A 20,929-nucleotide genomic window follows, 5' to 3' on the forward strand; every position below is an offset into this window, starting at 1 on the left:
GTCCTGATGGACAGGAATTTAATACGACCAAAAAGAGTTCTGTGTGCTGCACAAATTGGTTCCTCCCTGAAAAAATAGTTGGATTAAAACATGACCAGTGAGTGACCTCTGAAATATACACCCTTCTCATCTACAAGTAATGTGCCTGTGATCCTTTGGGGAAGTTCAGTAAGGGTTTGTGAATTTGATCTATATCGTGTATTTCCTATTTGTCATTTCTGAAAGCACACATTAGCCTAAACACCATCATCTTCTTGTAACAGTCTAGTCTCTATGTGCATGTAAAGTTGGGAACAGCTCCAGATCTGCTGGAATCCAAACATCTGTACCTCATTAATATTGATTTAAAATGCTACAGTCTTGAGTCTTAAAAAAACAAAAAGTGTATCACATTTTTTCCGTATACAACTTGTCAAAAAGCTGTATCTCACCAAAAAGATCACTGGAGGACAGCCGATTAAGGCTATGGCTGTAGAGAGTTTGCGTTTGTTCCCACCACTGTAGGTTCCTGCCGACCTGTTGGAATATTTGACCAGCCCCAACTTCTGGATTCCCCACTCAGCCACCTTTTGAAGAGAAAAGAACACAAAGTGACCATTATGGTGTCGAGAAGAGTGTTTCCATGATAGATGATATTTTGGCTTGGACTTCCTGCGTATTTAAGCGCTGTGGCTTTCAAGGACAAGGCTTGACAGCTGGCATCACTGTAAGACCCTAATCACAGGCTGTTGAGGTACTTTACTGTTCTCCCTGCTATTTCAGCGATTTCTTGTCGAACACCGGTGATCATGTGCACAATCCTGCCAGGTCTCAAAGGATGTCCATGTGTCACAGTACTTGCAGGCTTTAGGCCCTGGATTTCATTTACAATACATCCCTTGCAGATACATTTGGATTTATGTGATTGAGGATTATGCAAATATGACAACATAAGGGTTTGGTTGATGGCGTGCCACCAAGACAGCTATATGACAATGGGCCGCAGTAAAATTGAGACTTTTGCTCGCAGTGCCGAACAGGGTCCCTTTGGACTGCAGCTATGAGATCAAAGTTCTGGTGCTGGGTCTGAGGCCTATGGTCGCTGCCAGCTTCCTCTTTTGATCTTACTGTTGTAGAAGCAGGCGGTGCAAGACGAGTGCAGTGAGGCCACAGAGGGCTGGCCACACCACTAGGCATGGTGAATAATGTAGAGCCATAACCCACAGCTGCTGCTTTCCTACCGCTGGTTCATTTTTCATTATGTATAGCTTCTCCCATTGAGGTTATCTATCACTTTGACGTACGCTCTAGCTTGCCCTACATGGGTTCTAGCTTTTGATGATAAAAATAAAAACACCTTTAAAGAAAATAAACAAGTTGCAAATGAGTGCGTGCCAATGATAGCTAATCTACATTCATGTTCATAAACTGCTTCATAGTATGAGCCTTAAGAGAGACAATTCATTTAAAGGTAGAAGAACAAGAAGCATGAAAGGAGATAACAGTTACCATGGGGACGTCTTTTTCTGGTACCCCTCGTAACCTGGCGTAAAACTCCAGGTGTTCTCGTCCAGTAAGCAGCTCATTGATCGCATCGAACTGAGGACAGTAGCCTAGGTTCTGGTGCACGTCCCTCAATTCTGTTCGTATGCTGGGAAAGAGAATATACACATTACCTGTCAGTGGATGCCATGAAAGTTAAAGACCTAAAGATTATATGATACGCCTTTACTATTTGTGTGTGTGTGTGTGTGTGTGTGTGTGTGTGTGTGTGTGTGTGAGAGAGAGGCTGAGAGTGTCACAGCCTGTTTTCCATTTGAAAGTCTTTTGAACTATTATGGAGAAGCAGAGTGGCTCATTTCATATATACCATACTAGTGGGCAACAAAACTGGAATCTTTCCCCAGCATGCAGCTCTGAGCACAGCAACATGCACCCTCTACAGGCCAGCAACAGCAGCAACAGTTCTGGTTGAATGCTCCTTTCCTGTGATGAGCAAATGCTACTGATTTTCTTTTTTTCATAGCTGCTTTGTTTTCTCAGACATAATATTGGACTCATTTTTTCCCATCAAATGTTATTTTCCTGGAGCAATGGCCAGCCTCAGGGAAGCTAAATGCAATTTGATGTGTTTGGGGGCTGAGAGCTTTAGTGGTCTAATATTGCGTTTTGTTTTAGTTTTGATAAAGGTTCTTGATAAGAGTAGGTTATGGCTTTTAGCAGATTTAGGAACACGCCACAGCAACTCCACCTTTAGTTTGTTAGTTTCCAGCTGAAGGGTCAAAGAATTAACCTTTGGAGACTTACTGATAATGCCCAAAAACTAAAGTCAATCCAGACAAACATATTAATGAATTTTTAGCTGTGTGTGTTATATTCTATGTGCTGTCTCCATTTTCTCAAAGCTTCCATGTAATTTTTGAATGTTTGGCAAAATTACATCTTTACATTATACCATTGAATGGTCTATTTTAAGGTTTAGTCAGAAATTTTCAGTATTTTACTTCAAACAGGTGTTTAACATTACATAAAGGGTGAACGCAGAGGAAACTACTGCCATGGCTGTAACCAAATGTATGTGGAAGTACAGACAAATACAGTGTCCTTCAGCTAATATAAGCCTTCACAACCACTGAACATTTACAAAGCCCATGGAAAAAGTGACTGACTCTTCAGAGTTCAAACCTCCTCTGGCAGTTATAATGTCAAAAATATAACTAAATAATCCTCTTCCAGTAGCTTCTCATCAGACCTGCAAAACACTTAGGAGGACTTCGGGACCATTAAAGGATAAATGGCTGGCACTTAAATTGTGCTTTAGTCTGTTTGTTTTGGAGAGCAACAACTTTGTCTGTGGGGTAAATGCACATCGTGCTCCGAGCAACAATGCACCATTATCTGTTTGAGGCAGAGCCAATAACAGAGATGTTATCACTCCTTTAAGTCTTTACATTTTATCCTTGACTTCTGTTTTCTACCTCACTGAGCGTCTATGAAGTCATCTTAGCTGGGAGGACATTTTGAAGGAAAGGAGACACAGAACTTCTCTGACTAGGAGCTGATGAATGTCTGAAACACTTTCTGCTTAGTTCAAATCTAGAATTCTTGATCAAAAGCTTTCTTACATTTCAATTTTCTTAATTATGATTTGCATCAACATGTTCCTTGCAATAGTCAAACAACTCCTGAAATGTAACAATACCCCTTCCTGTTTTACTGATTGAATTGGAACCCATACATTCCCACATTACATTCTGAATGTTTGAACAACATACTGAATATTGGCAATGATATAATGTCCTGTGTATTAGTTAAAACAGCCTGCTCATAAAAATAATTAGTACTAATTGGTGAACTTTAAAAGTCCTAATGGGTGGCTCTTGCTCAGCATACATGACAATAGTGCCAATATTATCCTTTGAATCACAAGTGAGGTGGTCCACTGCTACTGTCAGTTTATTGTTGGTCTTAGCAGGCTGGCATTTCTCTTTAGCATTCGATGGGCAGTACCACTGGGTGGTAAACAAACGGTGGCTGCAGTTATGAACGATTCTTTGTGAGCTCAAATTTACTGATAAGAGAGAAAGTTGTCAGGAGAGCAGAGACTTCCATTTAAGAGATACCGCTTCTTCTCTTCTTTTGATCATTCTTTGTGAGAATGCATAGAAAGTGTAAAGAGCTGAAAAGAGAAGAATGGGTGTAATCACGTTTTCATCTCTCTTCAGTTTTTCCTCGAAAGGCCTCAGGGATTTTTCTTTAATCTCCATTAATCACATTAACCAACATTAATACTGTCGTGTTAGGCCCTGCTACATTTAACATGTTTTCTTTGTTAAAAACAAGGTGAAATATGTGTACATTCGCTATGATCCAACAGCAGCTCGCTCTCAGCCATGCTAACACACAGATGCATGCCAAGGTAAGCGAACCTACCTGTTTGTTCCTAAAATAAGGAAGAGCAAGCCTCATATTGGCAATATCAAGCTTTTGGCATATACAAAGTTTTCTTGTGACTGATTCTGCAAGGCAGCAACAAAAAACATAGAAAGGTAAAGGGCGGGGATGCAAAAAGCAATGATGTATGTGAAAGATTTGCAAGAGGTCAAACGAGAGAGAGAGAGCAGAGAATAAAGCATTTCTGAGAATTTCTCGGTAAGCAGGTATGAGAGGAGTGAGGTTGAAAAGGCAGAGATGGCAGAATTTATGAGAGACATCAGAACTATGTATCCAAGAAAAACAAAGAGAAAAAGCTTGAGAGAGTAATAGAAAGCTGTTTTACAGAGAAGCAGCAGCTCTGAAAAAAGGTGAGAGCTAAAAATAAAACTCCTCAGCTGAAATCCCACCTGAAACCCCGTGTTGGGTGGTTAATTATGATGAGTTGTACTGTGCAGTAGTGGGAATTAGCACCTCACCTGTATCCATTTAGGAAGGCCTCTCCACTGGAGACTGGAATGTCTCCTGTCAGCATCTTAAATGTGGTGGTTTTCCCAGCACCATTGATTCCCAGCAAGCCAAAACACTGGTGGGGACAACAGGGAGGCCTCCATTAGAAAAACTGTGTTTTGCACAAACTAGCCTCATTGGAAAACACACAGGACACAATTGTGGTGGAAGTCAAGTCAAATATTCGGAATGTCGATTTCATAAAACCTAACTTATCCTCTTAAATGAAGTTTATTCCTTGATCAACCTACAGGCTGTGTAAATAACGTAAATATGAATTAAAATACAATACAGATAAGTGCGATTGACTAGTCCAGTGTTTAGAAACAACAAATTGATTTCCGTACACAAACAATATAACAGACACTAAATCAACACAGTAGACACACAGGGACAAATGGTGTAAAAAGCTGAGTATTCCCAGCAGCATTTTTCCTTGCCTCTGTAAATTGCTACAGCAAACATTATCCTCTTTTCTGTTCTCCCTGATGCTGCTGATTTTACTTGTCTCTGGAGGGTGTGAAGCAGCAAGTTGTCTCTGCGGTGCCCTGCAGTCGTGTGACCCACCTTAGGTGTACTGGCTGTGGCATAAATATTTGATTGCTGTCTTGCATTGATCCCCTCTTGTTTGCGACCTGTGCTTGTGAATGCACAGATGAGAGCTAAGCTGAATGTAAATAATGCATGGAAATGCAGTGTGTGATCAGCAGAGCCCACTGAATAACAATATTCCGCTGGCATTTACACTGGGCTTGGAGCAAACAGTGGCAGAGAGAATGGAAACCAGCGGAAGGCCCACCAATCACCGCTCAGATTCTGTTTAAATCAAGTTTCCAGAATTGATGTATCTTAGATGGCAGTCAGAGAGCACGTGTGTTAGCATTTGTAGCATCTTCTAACTCCTGTTAAGGTTTTCTTGATAAGAAGGTTCACTTTGCCGTATTGTAATTGTTAAAATTAGTGTACAAACTAAATTAAATGCCGCTGGATCCTCCACACGCAGTTGAACTAGCAATGTTCTGCTTGTGTATTTTTAACAAACACATGCTCTGCAGTAGCATAATGGTAGAAAACAAGGCTAATAAGGAGATTAGTGTTCTTCCTCGCACCTTCTCTCAGCATTGTTTGGAAGCTATTGTAGTTTGTCCCAGCTTGGCAGCAGGAAATAAAGGCAGACTGAAATCAAATCTTAGTCAAAGTGTTAATATTGTAATTAATGTAAAATTTTTTACAACCCAACCCTGAATAAGCGGATGAAGATGGATGGACAGATGGAAAATTTTTCAATGAATGCATCTTATTTCATTCAATGAATGTCTTAGTTCCAATTTAGGTGATGCAAAATGGGCAAATGTGACTTGCATTCGTATGATTCAGCAGCGTCTGGCTCACCTCTGCAGCAGGTACACCCACACATAGCTTGTCCACAGCAGGGGTGCTCTTCTGAGGGTATACCTGCAGGGAGCAGACAATATAATGAATCAACTGGCTTGCCAGAGAGGCAAGAAAGGGTGGGGAGCAGACAGTGTGAAAGATAGCAGAGAGGATGGCATGAGAAAATATGGAGCGCTACACCAGAGCAGCAGGAAAGAGGTGAGATGGAAGATGCAGGTGAATAAAAAAGGACAAAGAGACACAGTGAAAGTGAAGGTAACAAATTTTAACGAGAAAGGGTAATTTGCATCAGTTGAGTGAGCCAGATGGGAAAAGATTCTGTGGGGGGGGGGGGACAGTGAGACCCTTGCACATCAGGACAGCGGGAAAGAGAGAGAGAGGATATGAACATTAGTATTTGTGAGTGCAATGACAGCATTCATGAAGAAATCTGTCTCCACTCTGAGTACCACTAAAGTTTTGTCAATAAACCTTCAACACTCGCAAGTTGGCCAATATTTCATGTAGGGATACCAACTTTAAACAGCTTAGTTGTGCAGTATGATGACTTTAGGGAAAATAGTCTGTCTTTCGTCTCATATACTAGAAGAGAGAAGTCAGTTAAACATAATCCAGGTCGAAAAATCTATAGCCACAGTAACCCCTACGGACACAATGCTAATTACACAACAGATTGTTGAAGGATAAAGAAACATTTAATTAGAGCTGTGCTTCTACGTCCCACCTGATGAAAGTGCAATGCCCAATATTTGCTCTTATTTAAGCTCAGCTTTGATCCCCACCAAGTGGCACCCCATCATGCCGACGGGCGAGCTAGTGCAGCTATAACATTTTAACTTTTATGTTGGTGAAGTCAACCACAAGCCATGTGGGCATTAATTCAACTTCAAAGTAGACCTTAACTTTACAGATATTCTGTTATTGAGGTGTTGAAGTGAAAATTTGAGAGAATCACCAGAGTCATTAAAATCCACCCCTGATTCCAAGTTTCAGAGCACTTGATGATATTTGATGAAAGTGAATGATGCACCCTTTGGCAGTGACATTACTCATAGTATACCTAAAAAAAAAGACAAAAAACTAGACCCCATGAGGTACAAAACCCCATCTCTAAAGACAAAGAGAAAAATGGAACATTTTGACCGTGAGTCAGTACATCACAAACATCATGTAGTGACAGTGGAAATGAAGAAGAGCTTGATGTTTTTCACTTTTGACTTGAGAACTTTCCACAGTGCATCTACATCCTCCCACGCTGACCAACCTTACCCAAGCCCATTTACATTCCAATGTGCATCATCTGAGGAGTCTCACCAGGGGAGATAAAGAAACCTGAACTTGAAGTGCACAGTTTTTAAAACAAAAAAACAAAAACCAAACCTCCCCCCCCAAAAAAAAGACAACAACATGAAGTACTTAGTGCATGAGGGGTTTTTCCACATCCAACACTACGTAAGGGTTTGATATGATTTCAAAGTGGTTTGAAAGCAGCGTTGTCTCGCTCTAGCACAAAAAAGACAAGGCAAGAGCTTTGTTGTTGTTGCTGAATGTGACAGTTAAGACATTTAACATTCAAAATCAAGGACAAATCTCTGTCCCTTTAAGTTATGAAAGAATGAGTACCATTGGCTGTGTTTTCACTTTTCAAAAGTTGAAACCATAGTTCTCTACAAGCACTGAGTATGTTTACGTGTCAAACTGAAATGGTGAACGTTCATTAAAACTGACAGGTGCCAGCACAGTGTCCTCAGTCTTACATGGAACTGAAATGGAATTTTAACTAAATATCCACCATTACAGACAGTCAGCTGCCTCAGATGTACGATGAATGCTACAAGGCAAATGTAAATTTAGAACTGCCATTTCCAAGCCTGACAAACAATGACACTGCATTTTTTACACAGTTGGCACATCAAAAGAAGCATTTGATACAAACAGAAGTTTCACAGATCCATCATACTTCCTCTGCCATCTCGCAGGTGCACTCAGTACACATCAACCTGAATTACTCGCAATACTTTTTAGTGATAGTTTGCAGGGCTAAAGCTACATCAAAGCAGCAGACGCATGTGTGGAAGAAGGCAATTAAAGGATAATTCCCCTATGACTTGAGTGCCACAGCAGCTGTCATGATAAACAGGCCGATGTCTAATCAGATGAGACAGCTGGAAGAACATGATGATGATGGCCGTTGTGCAACCCTGAAACATAGGTTTATGTTAGAAAATCACAAGCTTTAATGTCTGAATGTCATAACTTGGGTAGAAACGGACACCACGTTATTTAAAAAGGAGTCTGTGACATGTAGTCCATCTATTCCACAAATCACTAACAGTAATATGTGGCGCTATATTGAGGTACACAAAGCCAGTGACTCCCAATCGGCCCACTCCATCTGTACAAATGCTTCTGGTAACTGCAGAAGTACCCCAGTGGTTTTAAATGACCAAGTTATTTTTGGGAATTAAATAATAAAACAGAATACAAATTACATTATGTTAAAGAAAGAAGCAGAGAAGAAACCTTCAACAAATATGGTTTCTGGAAATTGGATCTGTTTCCTTATTTCCTTACTCTGAGGCTGAAGCAACATGCTTATGTCTCTGACTTACATTTTATTTACATGTATTAATGTAAAGTATTTACATTTTACAGTATTATAAAATGTATTTACATGTAAAGTGATGCTACTTTTTGCCAGATCACCCAGCCATAGGGGTTGCATTTGTACAGTAAGTGCAGAGATGCACATTCATTAGCCACTGGATTCTTTAAAACTTGTGCTGTCAGTTTAGTGAGTGACTGGAAGGTTAAACTGACAGCACTGGGCCGGAAGGTGTTCACAGATGGACTTCCATTAGATTCTCCATCGATTACAGTGCTGATGATAATACCAGAGCTAAGTGAAGGCTAGCAGGTGGAGCACATAGTAAAGCACTCCTGTTTGGACTAGCAGGAAAAGGAAGGGGAGGAGCAGAAATATGACACATGATTGATGGCCTGTCGATCGCTTCAGAGGCATGTTTAGATTTATGACAGGGCCCAGCCGGTGGTGCATGGACACCAAAGCCATTTGCTCATTGATCAATTTGTTATCTGTACCCCAAATGGATGGGGCACAGCTGTGGTGGGAGTCAATGAGGGAACAGCAGGAAGAATCCTGATGCCTTCTGCCACCGCACCGCTGTTTTTGTGAGGTGATGGGCCACTGTGTGTCATCTCAGAGAAATGTTGTCAGCCATGAAGGTGCACATGAACGATGGCTGAGCTTCTTGTCAACAACAGACTAGCTCAGTCATATCTAATGTACTCTTTGGCACCAAATTAGGGTTTTATTTTACAGGACAGTGAGCTTGTTTTTTTTTTTTTGAGGATTTCGTGTTTTCATGAGTTTGCAGTTTATTAAAAAGTTAACTGGACAAGTTTTGCTTGAAAAGAGAAAATCCCTCCAAAAGTTTTCACCCTGTGAGAAGACGTGTAATATATTACCCATCCAACAGTTTTACACAGCACTTGTTCAGTAATTACTGTCCAAAGTGTGTTGCATGGCTGTGTCTGTGTAACAAGTGAAAGATTAAGTATCGTGAGACGAAGAAAACTGGGGGAGAAAGCAGTGAAGAAGGGTGGAAAGAAGAAAAAAGCTGTTAGATTGTCCAGCTGTTGGAACTGGAGCTGCAAAGCAGGCAGCTGTGGTGACACTTCCTGCTGCCCCGGCGCCTGCAGGGAGGCAACATCTGCCGTTGGAAGAAGTGTTAATCTCTGCGGCATTGAGGCATGCAGTGTGACAGCAGGCTCAACTTCACCTACTAGAACCAGGGGAGGGCCTGAGCTGTGGGGGAGCACAGACCTTTAGACAGTAAAAAATTATATTTTGTTTGGTTTTCACACTCACTTATGATCGAGCTGTGGGCTTACAACCCAAAACTGAAGACTGCAAGTGTGCCAAAAAAAGAAGAAGAAGAAGAAGAAAAAAAAAAAAAAAACAACCTCCACCCACACATATGTGCATGAAGTGGATTATTGCAATTTATGAACCCTCTTATAAAAGAGATCCTGTAACTCAAAAGATGTTCTTGGAATTAAAAAGATGTTCTTGAAATGAAAAAATAAAAAACAGGCTAAGGGTTATTGCTGTATAATGTTATAACAAACAAAAGGCTGGTGCAAACGTTGTACTGCAAAGGTTTAGGAAAGTTGAAGAATCAGAAATAAAGGTTAAACTGAGAATTTAAAATACACAAATAACAGAATAGGGAGATAAGCTATAATAGGTATTAGAGTGCATTTTGGTGTGTAGATGGACTGAGTATATAAAAAACACAAAAGTGAAGGGCAGAACAAAGACTTCAGAGGGCAGCATGAGGCCAAGAGTACACATAGGTCAGAGGACAGAGGTCTAATGATCTGAAATGAAATGGCTTTGTCCTGTGTTGGAATTGCAGCTTGTTTCCACAATCAACCACAATCTCATAACATGTAAAATATCAAGTAAAAAGCCAAAATGAACAATGAAAGAAAAGAATGAAATATCAGAGAGGTCAAGTGAGAAAGGAGTATCATCTATTCAAACAACTACCTTTGTGAGGTCACAGATCCTCAGGAGGTCATTTGCAGCTCTGCCCTCGTACACTCGTGCACGTTCGCGGGCAACATCGATATCCTCTTCGTCCACAGATAATGACTTCCCTGAAATAAGCCTGACAGAGAGAGAGAGAAGTCAAATGCAGTTGGTATAACACCCTTCATTAAAATTAACATGAATTCGCATGCCAAATTATGTGGGTCGAAGTTTAAGCACAGTGAACCAATCTCTGCAATTTTCATAAATAGTGGAAGTCATAGGCATTAGTTTCCATGGCAACCATGGTTTTGGACTGAATAAACAACGCAAAGGGAAAAATTGGATAGTGCTTGCCTGACATATTCACTGTGCAACAGATGTTTAATATAAACTGCATATACAATACACTTCTCATGTAAATGAAAGAAAGAAGGAAGGAAACAAATATTGGATGATGTCTTAAATAAACATCAACACACATTGGCACGGACAAATTGTTCTCAGCACACGTTGTTGCGCTTTACCTTGGTCTGCAGAAGAACTTATATTGGATGAGTATTGTGATGGCAAACATGACAATTCCCTGAATGGACATGGCACAAAGATTCTTTCCCACCATTTCCCAACTGAGCGGATCCTTGAAACGGTCTTCTTCTGTTAAAGAAGGTAAGATGAATGGGAAAAGAACAAAACAAACAAACAAATAAATAAAGTTAATACAAACAGGCGAGAGGAGGTAATTAAATGCATAATTGCTCTGCATCATTTATGTTAATTTACAGCCCTTATCTTCGAGCTCAGAGAATGATTTAGCAGAAATGCTGTCACAACAAAAATCAATTACCAGATGTGTATTTTCTTTCATGGACAGCCAAATTTTGCTGTTATTGTCAAAAGTTAGTGGAGAGGTGGAATTTGTCAACTCTCTGAAGTGTTTTTGGGACATATTCAACAGTGAAAGCCAGCAGGGCCTTGAAAATAAAAGATAAAAAAAAAAAAAAAATGCTGTCACCTATCTCATGTGAGGGAATTGGTAACATCCTGCACTTTTCATGTTGAAGCCTCTTTTGGCTAATGAACACGTAAGAAAACTGGCGACAGCCCCCCAACTCTAATCATTTTCAATACTCCTATCTCTTTCCTCTTCTCAGCTTCTACAACCCTTGAGCCTGAGGGGGGAGAGTAAGGAGACAAGAAAAACGAAAGCGCTTTTGGTCTCATTCTCTGGTAAATAGCCCCTCTCCACACTAGTCCTTTTAAGTTGTGATTGCTTTTCTCTTCTTGCTCTCCACCACTGCCGCAAATGATTCCTCACACCACTATTTCCTACTCCATCTCTCTACAGATAAGACTCCTCTTCCTCTTTCATGTGCCTCTTTGCCTCTTGATGGCCCCCTCAACCCTGACACCACCTCCACAGCCCTGTTCTCCTCTTCTCCGTTTTCCCTGTCTAAATTTAATGGCCAACATTTTGAAAGCAGCTCGAGCTCGAGAGAGGGTTTGAGGGGTTGTGTTACTGGTCAAATATTTCTCTAACTGGCTGGATAAAGAGCTAGCTTTCTGTGGAGCAGTGCAACATCACTTTAAAGGAAAGGGAAGTTTTTTTTGAGGCCTTAAATCATGGTCAACGGGAGGAAACTACTTTATAGCCAAACTAGCCATGCCACATTACGTCTTGTAATTGTGGCTTTGCTATGAAATGAATTTGGTACAGACATAGGAAAAAGCAGCGGTTTGGAGTTAAATAGACTTGCATCTCACAGAGCTTTTCATTTGGCAACATTATCAGTTCAAAATTCCACTTTGACTGAATGCTGTAACTCATTTTCAAATAATTTCATGAATGTTAACAGACAAATCCACAAAATATTTTCAGGGCAAAGACATCTTGGGCTTGGTTTGTCTTTTGCATACTAGATATTTGACATTAGTCCACATGCGTATGACAATAATATACATAATGAACAAGCAGGGATCACTAAAAGCTTTTCCAGATTGAAGCAGAGCAAAGTAATAGTTTGTTTTTACCTACATGCTAATGAAAGAATACTGTGGAAAACATCTGTTAGCAGACTTTTAGCATGCTTTTCCTGTTTTTATGAAGTACAGTAAAGTCGAATTCAGACTGTTTTTTGTGCTAGATGCTGACTCAGATCTAACTTGTTTTGATCTGAACGGGACAATCTTGATAAATTACATGTTGCTTGAAAGCTCTAAGTCTCAAGATCCTATCTGTGCAAAGCATTTTAGGATCCACCCATCACTGCAAAGCGTGCTGACAAAGAATATGTTCAGAAGTGTGGTTATAGCTCAGAAGTGTTTCCCACGCAGAAGGTGTGAGTTCACCTTATAATCTGATTTTCATGCCTCCCCCCAAAACCCCCCCCCCCAAAAAAAAAAACAGGCAAGGCAAAAATAAATAAACACTTATATTCATTTATGGATCTATAACCTTGGTTATTTGTCAATTTTAGCTTTCTGGTTAAAATTTTCAAGAGTTACCTTTGAAAAGATAGCAAGGTTATGATTATAATCAAGTAGGTTGAGGCACAGTCGTCTTTTTTATATTGGGTACCTTCTCTTCAGGTTAAAAGCATGCTGACAGCTATAACCACATATCTGGTTGCCATCCAAAGACAACACGTCAAAAGCAGTGAAATGTGTGAAAATGAATCAGCCACACTTTTTTTTTTTAAATTATACAGCTTGCTGTTTAGGTATTAAAATGTAGTTTCCTGAGTCATGCTCATTTGTCATGTATTGACAAAGAAGAGGAAGAAAATATTTCACCCAGTTGAAGGATGCTTTTCGCTTTTGCTTGAAGAAAATTTAATATTTAAACTTAATACTACAACATAGATTTGGATAGATGATATTAATGGGCATTTCCTTTTCTCAAAGATTGGCTATGCTGTCACAACGGGGGTGGCCTCTTACCAAAACTGCTGAAGAGGTTGGCCATTGCCTGGTTCGTGGCCATGTCAATTAACCCTCTGCCCAGACAGAAATGTGGGAATATCAGAAGCACCTGCTTCACAATATTGTTGATGTGGGAGACATTCTGTTGAGTTGGAAGCACACATGCACGCACGCACGCACGCACGCACGCACACACACACACACAAACAAAAAAGACACAAATTAGTGGCGTGTGATAGCTTTGAACATTTGAGCTCTGATGGGGAATTAACCAGCACAAGTTCGATATGTTGACTTGAATCTACAGGGCCAGAAGCTCAGGAGGTTTGGAGGACAGCGTGTAGCTGCCCTGACGCAACTGTGGATAATTAACCAACATCCCACACTCCCTATGCATACTGAGTGCCCTTGTGTTTTGAGGCACCAAGTGGCACACTTGGTGTGATGTGTGGGGTGGTACACATACATTATGTGCAAACACACTCAGGTGAACAGATGTTCAGCCTTAAAATCATCCCTTAGAGGGGAAAGGGCATCCAGACATGAAAGATAATTGAAAAAGAACAAAGCAATTTGAAAACACCTATGGACGCTCTCTGTATTTGATTCTTTTCTTCCTTCAAACACTGTGTACAAGAACTGATACAAACATATACCTGTTTCACAAGGCGTACATATGAAAAGAATCCTCTTATCTTTTCCTTGCTACACCTCCCCACCATAAACTCGATTCCCCTTTATTCCTGCCTCAGTTGATTCGATAATCTATTACAGAACAAAAACAATAATTAATTAAATGAAGACACGGTGGACATGCATGAAGCAAATGAGTCTGAATCAGGAAGGAAGTACAGTCATTCAGGGAGGAAGGAAAGAGTGAGAAAGAAGTCAAAATATTTCTACATTTGGCGCGGCATGGCGTTCAAACCAAGTTCATACATTATGCATACAGCTTCATTGCAGCACAGTCTTCAAAGCTCTTGCATACACGGAGAGAGACTATAAATTCATCATTTCTGTTTTTGCCCAAGTCTGAGCAATGAGTAGGTGGGGCAGGGACAGCAGTGCATTTTGTTCAAACTGCGCAAGCTTTCCAGAGGACGGCCATTATTGTTGCTGAATTTATTCATGAATGTGTGTAACTGCTCTGTGATTTATAAGTTTCACAGAGTAAGCTTTCAGTTGGCAGTTGAGTGTATAGTCTTATAACCTTCAGCCTTAAAAGACAACCCAGAAGTCAGATTTAAAGATTTTTTTTGCCTCAGCAATTTCAATAGAAGGCTATCTACTACAGGAATCATTTGAAATTTATTTTAAAGATGTATTTGAATACGTATTAGTTCTTGCACAGAGTTAGATAAAAAGACTCATGTCATTCATGACTGTGCAGTAAATATGCAGCTGGCCAACAGCGAGTGAGTGAGCGCAGTCTGGCTAACACTATCTGTCTACAACCATCTCAGAAAGCTCACCGATGTCATTAACTTGATGGAGTCCAGCTTTCTGGCATGTAGCTTCAGCCAGAAATCAGTTCATTAATACAATACATAACTTCTCACAAGAAGGTTAATTAACTTTTCTTCTTTGGCACAAACAAAAGAAAAACAGGTGTTTGATATTTTTAGTACATGTGTGGGACCGGTGCTGACTGTGTCCTGTAAAGCATGGGATAGGTTAGAGTTAGGGAAACTATTTATCAGTCAGAAGGTGAAACTCCAAGACAAGCAATACTCAGACATTATATCCAAACCTATCTGGGGTAAATGTAAAGAAAAATGATCAATGGCCAACAGTCCCTGTCCTTTTTAACATCATTTGTAAGATATTTTATATAAGGGCATTCAGATAAGAAAGAAATGTAACTTAATGGTTTTGTGACAAAAAGTACACAGTTTGAAATTAAGAGGCGATACAGATATCAGATTTTTTTTTTTTTTTTTTGTCCATTTGTTTTATACTGACCTCGCCGACAGATACAAATGTGTGATAAGGCCTCATTGATCATGGTGCCAAAACAAACCTTCAGATGGCCAGCAATCCATTCAACATTCATCACTTCTTTTATCTACATTTGCACGTTTGAAGAGCCATATATATATATGTATATATATATATATGTCTATCTATAAACTGTATACACCTAAACATATATATAGAGAGAGACAGAGAGAATTTTATAGTCTGTAACAGTACCTAAAGATGAGATTAACAACATCTTTTTTTCTGTTTGTGTGTCATCTCAAACACTTTTATTTGTCCCTTGGTTGTTAGCGAACGCAGGTAAACACACAAATATACAGACACATATCAAGGGGTTTTTGTTGAAGGCACCACTGTTCTTTTCAGTCAACACTAAGCCTGCACGGAGATAAAGTCAAATAAACAAACAGTAGCTTTGACCTTGGCTGAATGTGGCCCATCTGTCTGGCAGAGGAATGCAAAGAAAGCCGGACCTAATTTGAAATCAATACATGAAATAACACATCTTCTCTTGGCTGGATGTTCATCAAGGAGATCTAAGAGGCTGTTATTCAGGGATGACAAAATGCTGCACAATCTTCCCCCACACATTTGTGCTATATGCTCATAAATCATTTTCAAATGGTTTTGAAGGTGGCACAGTCTGCGAGGCGCTTATCTGACCCATATCGCTACTTGCGCTTATTCCCACAGCACAACTTCATTCATAATGCTGGGAATCGCAATGAAAGCAGACAGACACAATAGATGGCTCCAACAGTCTACTTATATATTTGCTGGAAAAAATATTCATGTTTTTTGGAGTTTGCGTAAAAGCTAGAATCCTGTAAAGCAGCTAAATCAGGAGTTTTATGGACTTTTGGCCACATTGTGTTTCAGGTGCCAGGCAAATGATTTTGGAGAAAAGAGTTGAGAGACTAGCCAGCTCAAGTCACTCCTTCTTTATGAAGAATAGAATATAAACACTACAGTTTTAAACATCCTCTGAAGCTTCTGGACTCCAATTACCCTACATGAGACAGCTAATACCTGGCCACACTGTCGCACGGACAGCTTTATCCTGGAAAATCTATCCATGCCTGTGGATATCTCTGAGTGGCACGTGGTGGAGGTGTTGACTCAGACACTGCTCCAAGCTTACAAGTCAGACTTGGATTGATGCAATCCGCAGGGAGCTGGACAGTCCTGAGGGGAAGAAAATCTCCCTGTTGGTCTGAAGACAAAACTGGGGCACAGAGTCTGTAACAGTGCAGCCCTGCTCGCTCAGTCTGTTACTTTTTCTATTTCCTCTGCCAGAAAATGGTGCTATGCCCAAAAGGGATCTAGATCCACCCTGTGTTTGAAAACAGAGAGCAGATTGAAGCCTGCAGTTTTACATTAGAGCAACATTGTTTAGCTAATATCACTGCTGGGGAGTCTAAAATGATAAGTCAAAGCTTTGAAAACAATACAAGTCACAGAAGGAAAAGACCGTATTGAGTTGTAATGCCTAAGTGGGGCACATCAGGATACGTATGTGTTATCTATTTTCTGATGGGTCCGTTCCTTAGAGATCTCTGCTCTCAACAGGAGACTCATAGAAACCTAGAGAGTTGTAACATTTGTTGATTGATGTTTACCCATCAGGTTGTCTCATCAGCAGTGACATCCAGTCAGATTAGCTGAATTATCTTAGACCCATGTCCCAGCTGAGTCTCAGAGAAACACAATCTCTGTCCCTAATGTCTTGGACAAGAGCAGTGCACAATAAATCTATCCTTTTACGCTGCCAGTGGGCAACATGCTGTCCATTAAATTATCACCGGTAGTACCTTTTATGAGTAATATGCTCCGTCAGCACTATATCAATAAATAAATTGAACATCAAAATGGACACAATGACTTTCCTTAAACCAGAGACACACCAGCTGAAAATACAAATTGATAACAAACACTGGTGATAATGAAATCACAATGCAAATGAGGCAGCTTTGTTACGAGACAGAAAACATCCCATGCTGTCACTGTGAGGCGCCAAAGGAAACATCAAGTAGGGGCAGGCGTGTCGAGGGGACAGAGTGTGCAGAGACATCTTACAGGGAACATTACGCTCTGTCTGAAGTGTCGGATCAGAGGTGTGGGAGACATTTTGATGAAGCAACTGATATAAGCAGCTTGTCAGTGAGTGAAGTGCTGCTCTGTCTGCTAACATTTTAATGTATTTGTATGACGTTTTTTGGACATTGTGTTTTATATGATGCATGTTGTTTTGGTTTTTTGCATGTTTGTTTTGCTGTATTTTATTCTTCATGTAAGGCGACTTTAAGTGCCTTGAAATGCATCCTAACAAATAAAATGTATTATTATTGTTATTAATAACCAATGACTGATCAGTAACAGACTAAAAATATCAAGTGGAAAAAAACTCAAGTGTGGGTGATATATGGTAATTGGGTATATAACAATAAGGGTCTACAAATCATTTTAGACATATTTAGTTCAGATGACAAACAAAAAAGTTATCAAGAAAAATTTGTATTTTTTTTCTCCAGCTAACACCATCTGGAAAGAGTTGTGAGTCTTGGCTTATACACAAATTGTAGTCAGAGTAGATCAATTTCTCCTCTCTCTTCTCCTCCAAAGTAAGCTTTCACTTTCTTATTTAGCTCTTTTTTTGGTGTCTTTGTCTTTTGATTCCCTCGAGACTGAAGCGGCTTGCAGTAAAATGAACACTTGCTGAAAGATGGATGAAGAAAGTTCTCAGAAGACCCCATTCTCACCAAGCGATTAAACATTAAGGAGAATGGAAGAAATTATTCCTTTGAAAAATCCTTCTGAGCATAAAGGAAATATTAAAACTTATACCAAGGTGGGTACACACTCCACCCACACACATATGAAAGCCTTTACTTTGATACCACAGAACGCTTATCTATGATTCAAGTAAATTAGCCATCTACTGCTATAGCTTCCAAATATAATTTTTATGCAGCTCTGGGAAACTTAATGTCTGTCAGTAACTGCATTTTATTCTGGTGATAAAGTTGTACAGATTTGGACAATCACACACATTTATACACACTCGGTGGGTACTTTATTATGTACACCGATTCAACTGCCAGTTAACACAAGTGTCTGTTTATATTTGCACAGGCTCACCGAACTTGAAGACTCGAAGAGTGGAAAAACGTTGCCAGGTTTGCTGTGTCTTGATTTCTGCTACAACATTCGCACTGTAGCAATATAATCAGGCAAAACAACATGAAACCAGGGATCAGTTCTATCTTGTATCAGTGGCTCAGGCTGGTGGCGGTGGTGTAACAGCGACGGGGATATTTATTTTCTTTGTTTACGCTGAGTCCCTTCGTACCAACTGAACTCAGCCTACTTGAGTATTGTTGCTCACCGTGTTCATCCTTTTATGACCATAGTGGATCCATCTTCTGAAGGCAACTCCCCGCAGGACAACACACCATATCCCAAAGATCAAATCACCCCAAACGTTTCTTGAAATGACAATGAGTTCACTGCACTTAAATGGCTGCCACATTCACCAGAGGGATGTGGTGGTTCATGAATTGCATCATGGATGTGCAGCAACTGCATTATGCTATCAGGTCATTTTGGACCCAAATGTGAACAATGTTTCCAGCACCTTGTTGGATCTAGCACACGAAAGGTGAAGGCAGTTCTGAAGGCAAAAGGGAGTGCAACTCCGTACTAACAATATATAATCAATAAAGTGACAGGCAGTGAGTGTATGTGCATGCATGTGTGTGTTTCTCTTTTCACAACCGCTCCAGATTATAAATTTGTGTTTGCTTTTGGATGCGACTTACATCATCGTCGAAGACCTCCATGACAAAGGTAGCCACACTGCCATTAATACCAATAAAGAGGTTGATGCAGGTCAGAACCACGTAGGCAGTGCTGGGCACGCTGAAGATGAAGGAGGCGGGGTACATCATGGGGGTGATGGACCACCTTGAGAACATCACAGATAAAAACAGACCAGGATCTGTAAAAGCACAGCTACATGACAAAGATCATCGAGTGAGGAAGCAGAGTAATGTTTTGGTGTCTTGGTGAATATACTGTGGCATCTACTTTCCTTCATGTATCTGACAGAGCTCCACTGCAGATTTAGACTTTCCTTACAGAAGATACAATGACTGGATATAATATAATGGGCTGGTATGGATGAAAGTACTGGCAATAAAGTAAGCTTCATCTCAAGAAACTCCAACAGTAAAAAGCGCTGCCTCCTCATTAGTGTATCTGCAATAGCATAACTCTATGAAAGGCTGCTCATTGACTACTCACAGGGACACTTTTTTTCCTGAATTATGAGAAACATCTTTTATTTCTGATTAAATCCCCTTTTCTCATACTTTCGATGTACAACTTTTGTTTGTAATGAAGTTTGTCATGGTGCAGCCTTGTTACCGTCAGCAAACACTTTATGGAACTGGCCACAACCTTTATCTAAAAAAAGTGCATTTATTTGTATTGGATCAGTTGCTGGTTTTAAATAGGTCTACAATAAATGTGAGTAAACTCTGTATACATGTGCAAATGCACCACTAGACCTCTGAAGTCAAGTACTGTAACGTAAAATATATTTGACAAGGAAAACTGTTTATATAGGCCTTTTTTAATAGTGAATTTGGTCTGAACTCCATAAATGCAATGGGCTTATTTAAATTTGATGTTTGTAATAATTGCTCATTTGCAAGTCTATTTAAAAAGGTCAATCTCAAGTATAACTGATTTCACTTGAAGGAATTTTGGCTGTTTTATTGAGAGTGTGGCAGTTATGTTTGATCATGTTGGCCATTACCCGTGAACACACCATATTAGTTTTGATTGGCTATTAGTTGCAAGCTCAGACAAACAAGAATGCAACAGCATATTCATCGCATTAATGCTCTGATTACTACTATGGCTGTAACTGTACCAGTTACTCTCGTTTTATTTGACTCATGGTGATGGTTTCGTTTCGTTTTCAACTATTACCACCAAACTTTGTTGATCAATGTCCAAAAACTCCCTCCAACTGAAACTACATTGACAGCATTAATACCATCAATCCCTCCGAAACGGACTTATATAAGGCGAATACGAGAAGCGTTCATGTTCTTAATATACTCACCCATACAATAAAAGTAACAGAATCAGAGCCGGCAGGTTGGGAGGAGAGACATAGGCTTTTTGTTGGAAGCAGAGGAAGATCACAATCACAATCAAGCATGGGATGATGTAGTTACACTGTCAGAACAAACACAAGTAAATAATATAATAAGTCGTTAACAGGGCATTTGTGACTTCATTTAAACGTTGCATGTTTTTTTACTTTTTTCCCAAAATTGAATGAAAACCATAGAGGATGTGCAATTGCCACATTTGTTTATGACTTCTTAATTAGCGCTCAAACATACCTCGCTTTAGTTTTCTAATTAATTTAGTGAATTACAGACTAATCCAACTGTCTTATGTTTGAGGTCTGGTTGCTCAGTACAACAATCAGCCAATAAAATGCAGAACTTTAATTATTATACTAACTATAATTATTTTCATGATTTCATTTAATAGGACGACACTTATTTAATGAATTTATATTAAATCCACTGAATAACAAGTTAAAGCTGCAAATAACTAAAGAACTGAACTAAT

At 39.8% G+C, this 20,929-nt stretch overlaps 1 protein-coding gene across 1 annotated transcript in view; it reads right to left on the minus strand.

Annotated features, from left to right (window-relative positions):
- The window catches only part of LOC115059288 (ATP-binding cassette sub-family A member 1), a 125,975-nt gene that overhangs the window by 17,752 nt on the left and 87,294 nt on the right, over window positions 1-20,929 (minus strand). The window contains exons 37-45 of the mRNA XM_029526947.1: window positions 20,409-20,524; window positions 19,096-19,240; window positions 13,316-13,439; window positions 10,903-11,032; window positions 10,394-10,514; window positions 5,815-5,877; window positions 4,392-4,498; window positions 1,489-1,630; window positions 432-566 (exon numbers count right to left, since the gene is read on the minus strand). Coding sequence (XP_029382807.1) covers window positions 432-566; window positions 1,489-1,630; window positions 4,392-4,498; window positions 5,815-5,877; window positions 10,394-10,514; window positions 10,903-11,032; window positions 13,316-13,439; window positions 19,096-19,240; window positions 20,409-20,524 — 1,083 coding nt within the window. The remainder of the gene's footprint in view (window positions 1-431; window positions 567-1,488; window positions 1,631-4,391; window positions 4,499-5,814; window positions 5,878-10,393; window positions 10,515-10,902; window positions 11,033-13,315; window positions 13,440-19,095; window positions 19,241-20,408; window positions 20,525-20,929) is intronic.

This window comes from Echeneis naucrates, chromosome 18 (genome assembly GCF_900963305.1).
Source record: "Echeneis naucrates chromosome 18, fEcheNa1.1, whole genome shotgun sequence".
In the NCBI taxonomy this organism is placed as follows: domain Eukaryota; kingdom Metazoa; phylum Chordata; class Actinopteri; order Carangiformes; family Echeneidae; genus Echeneis; species Echeneis naucrates.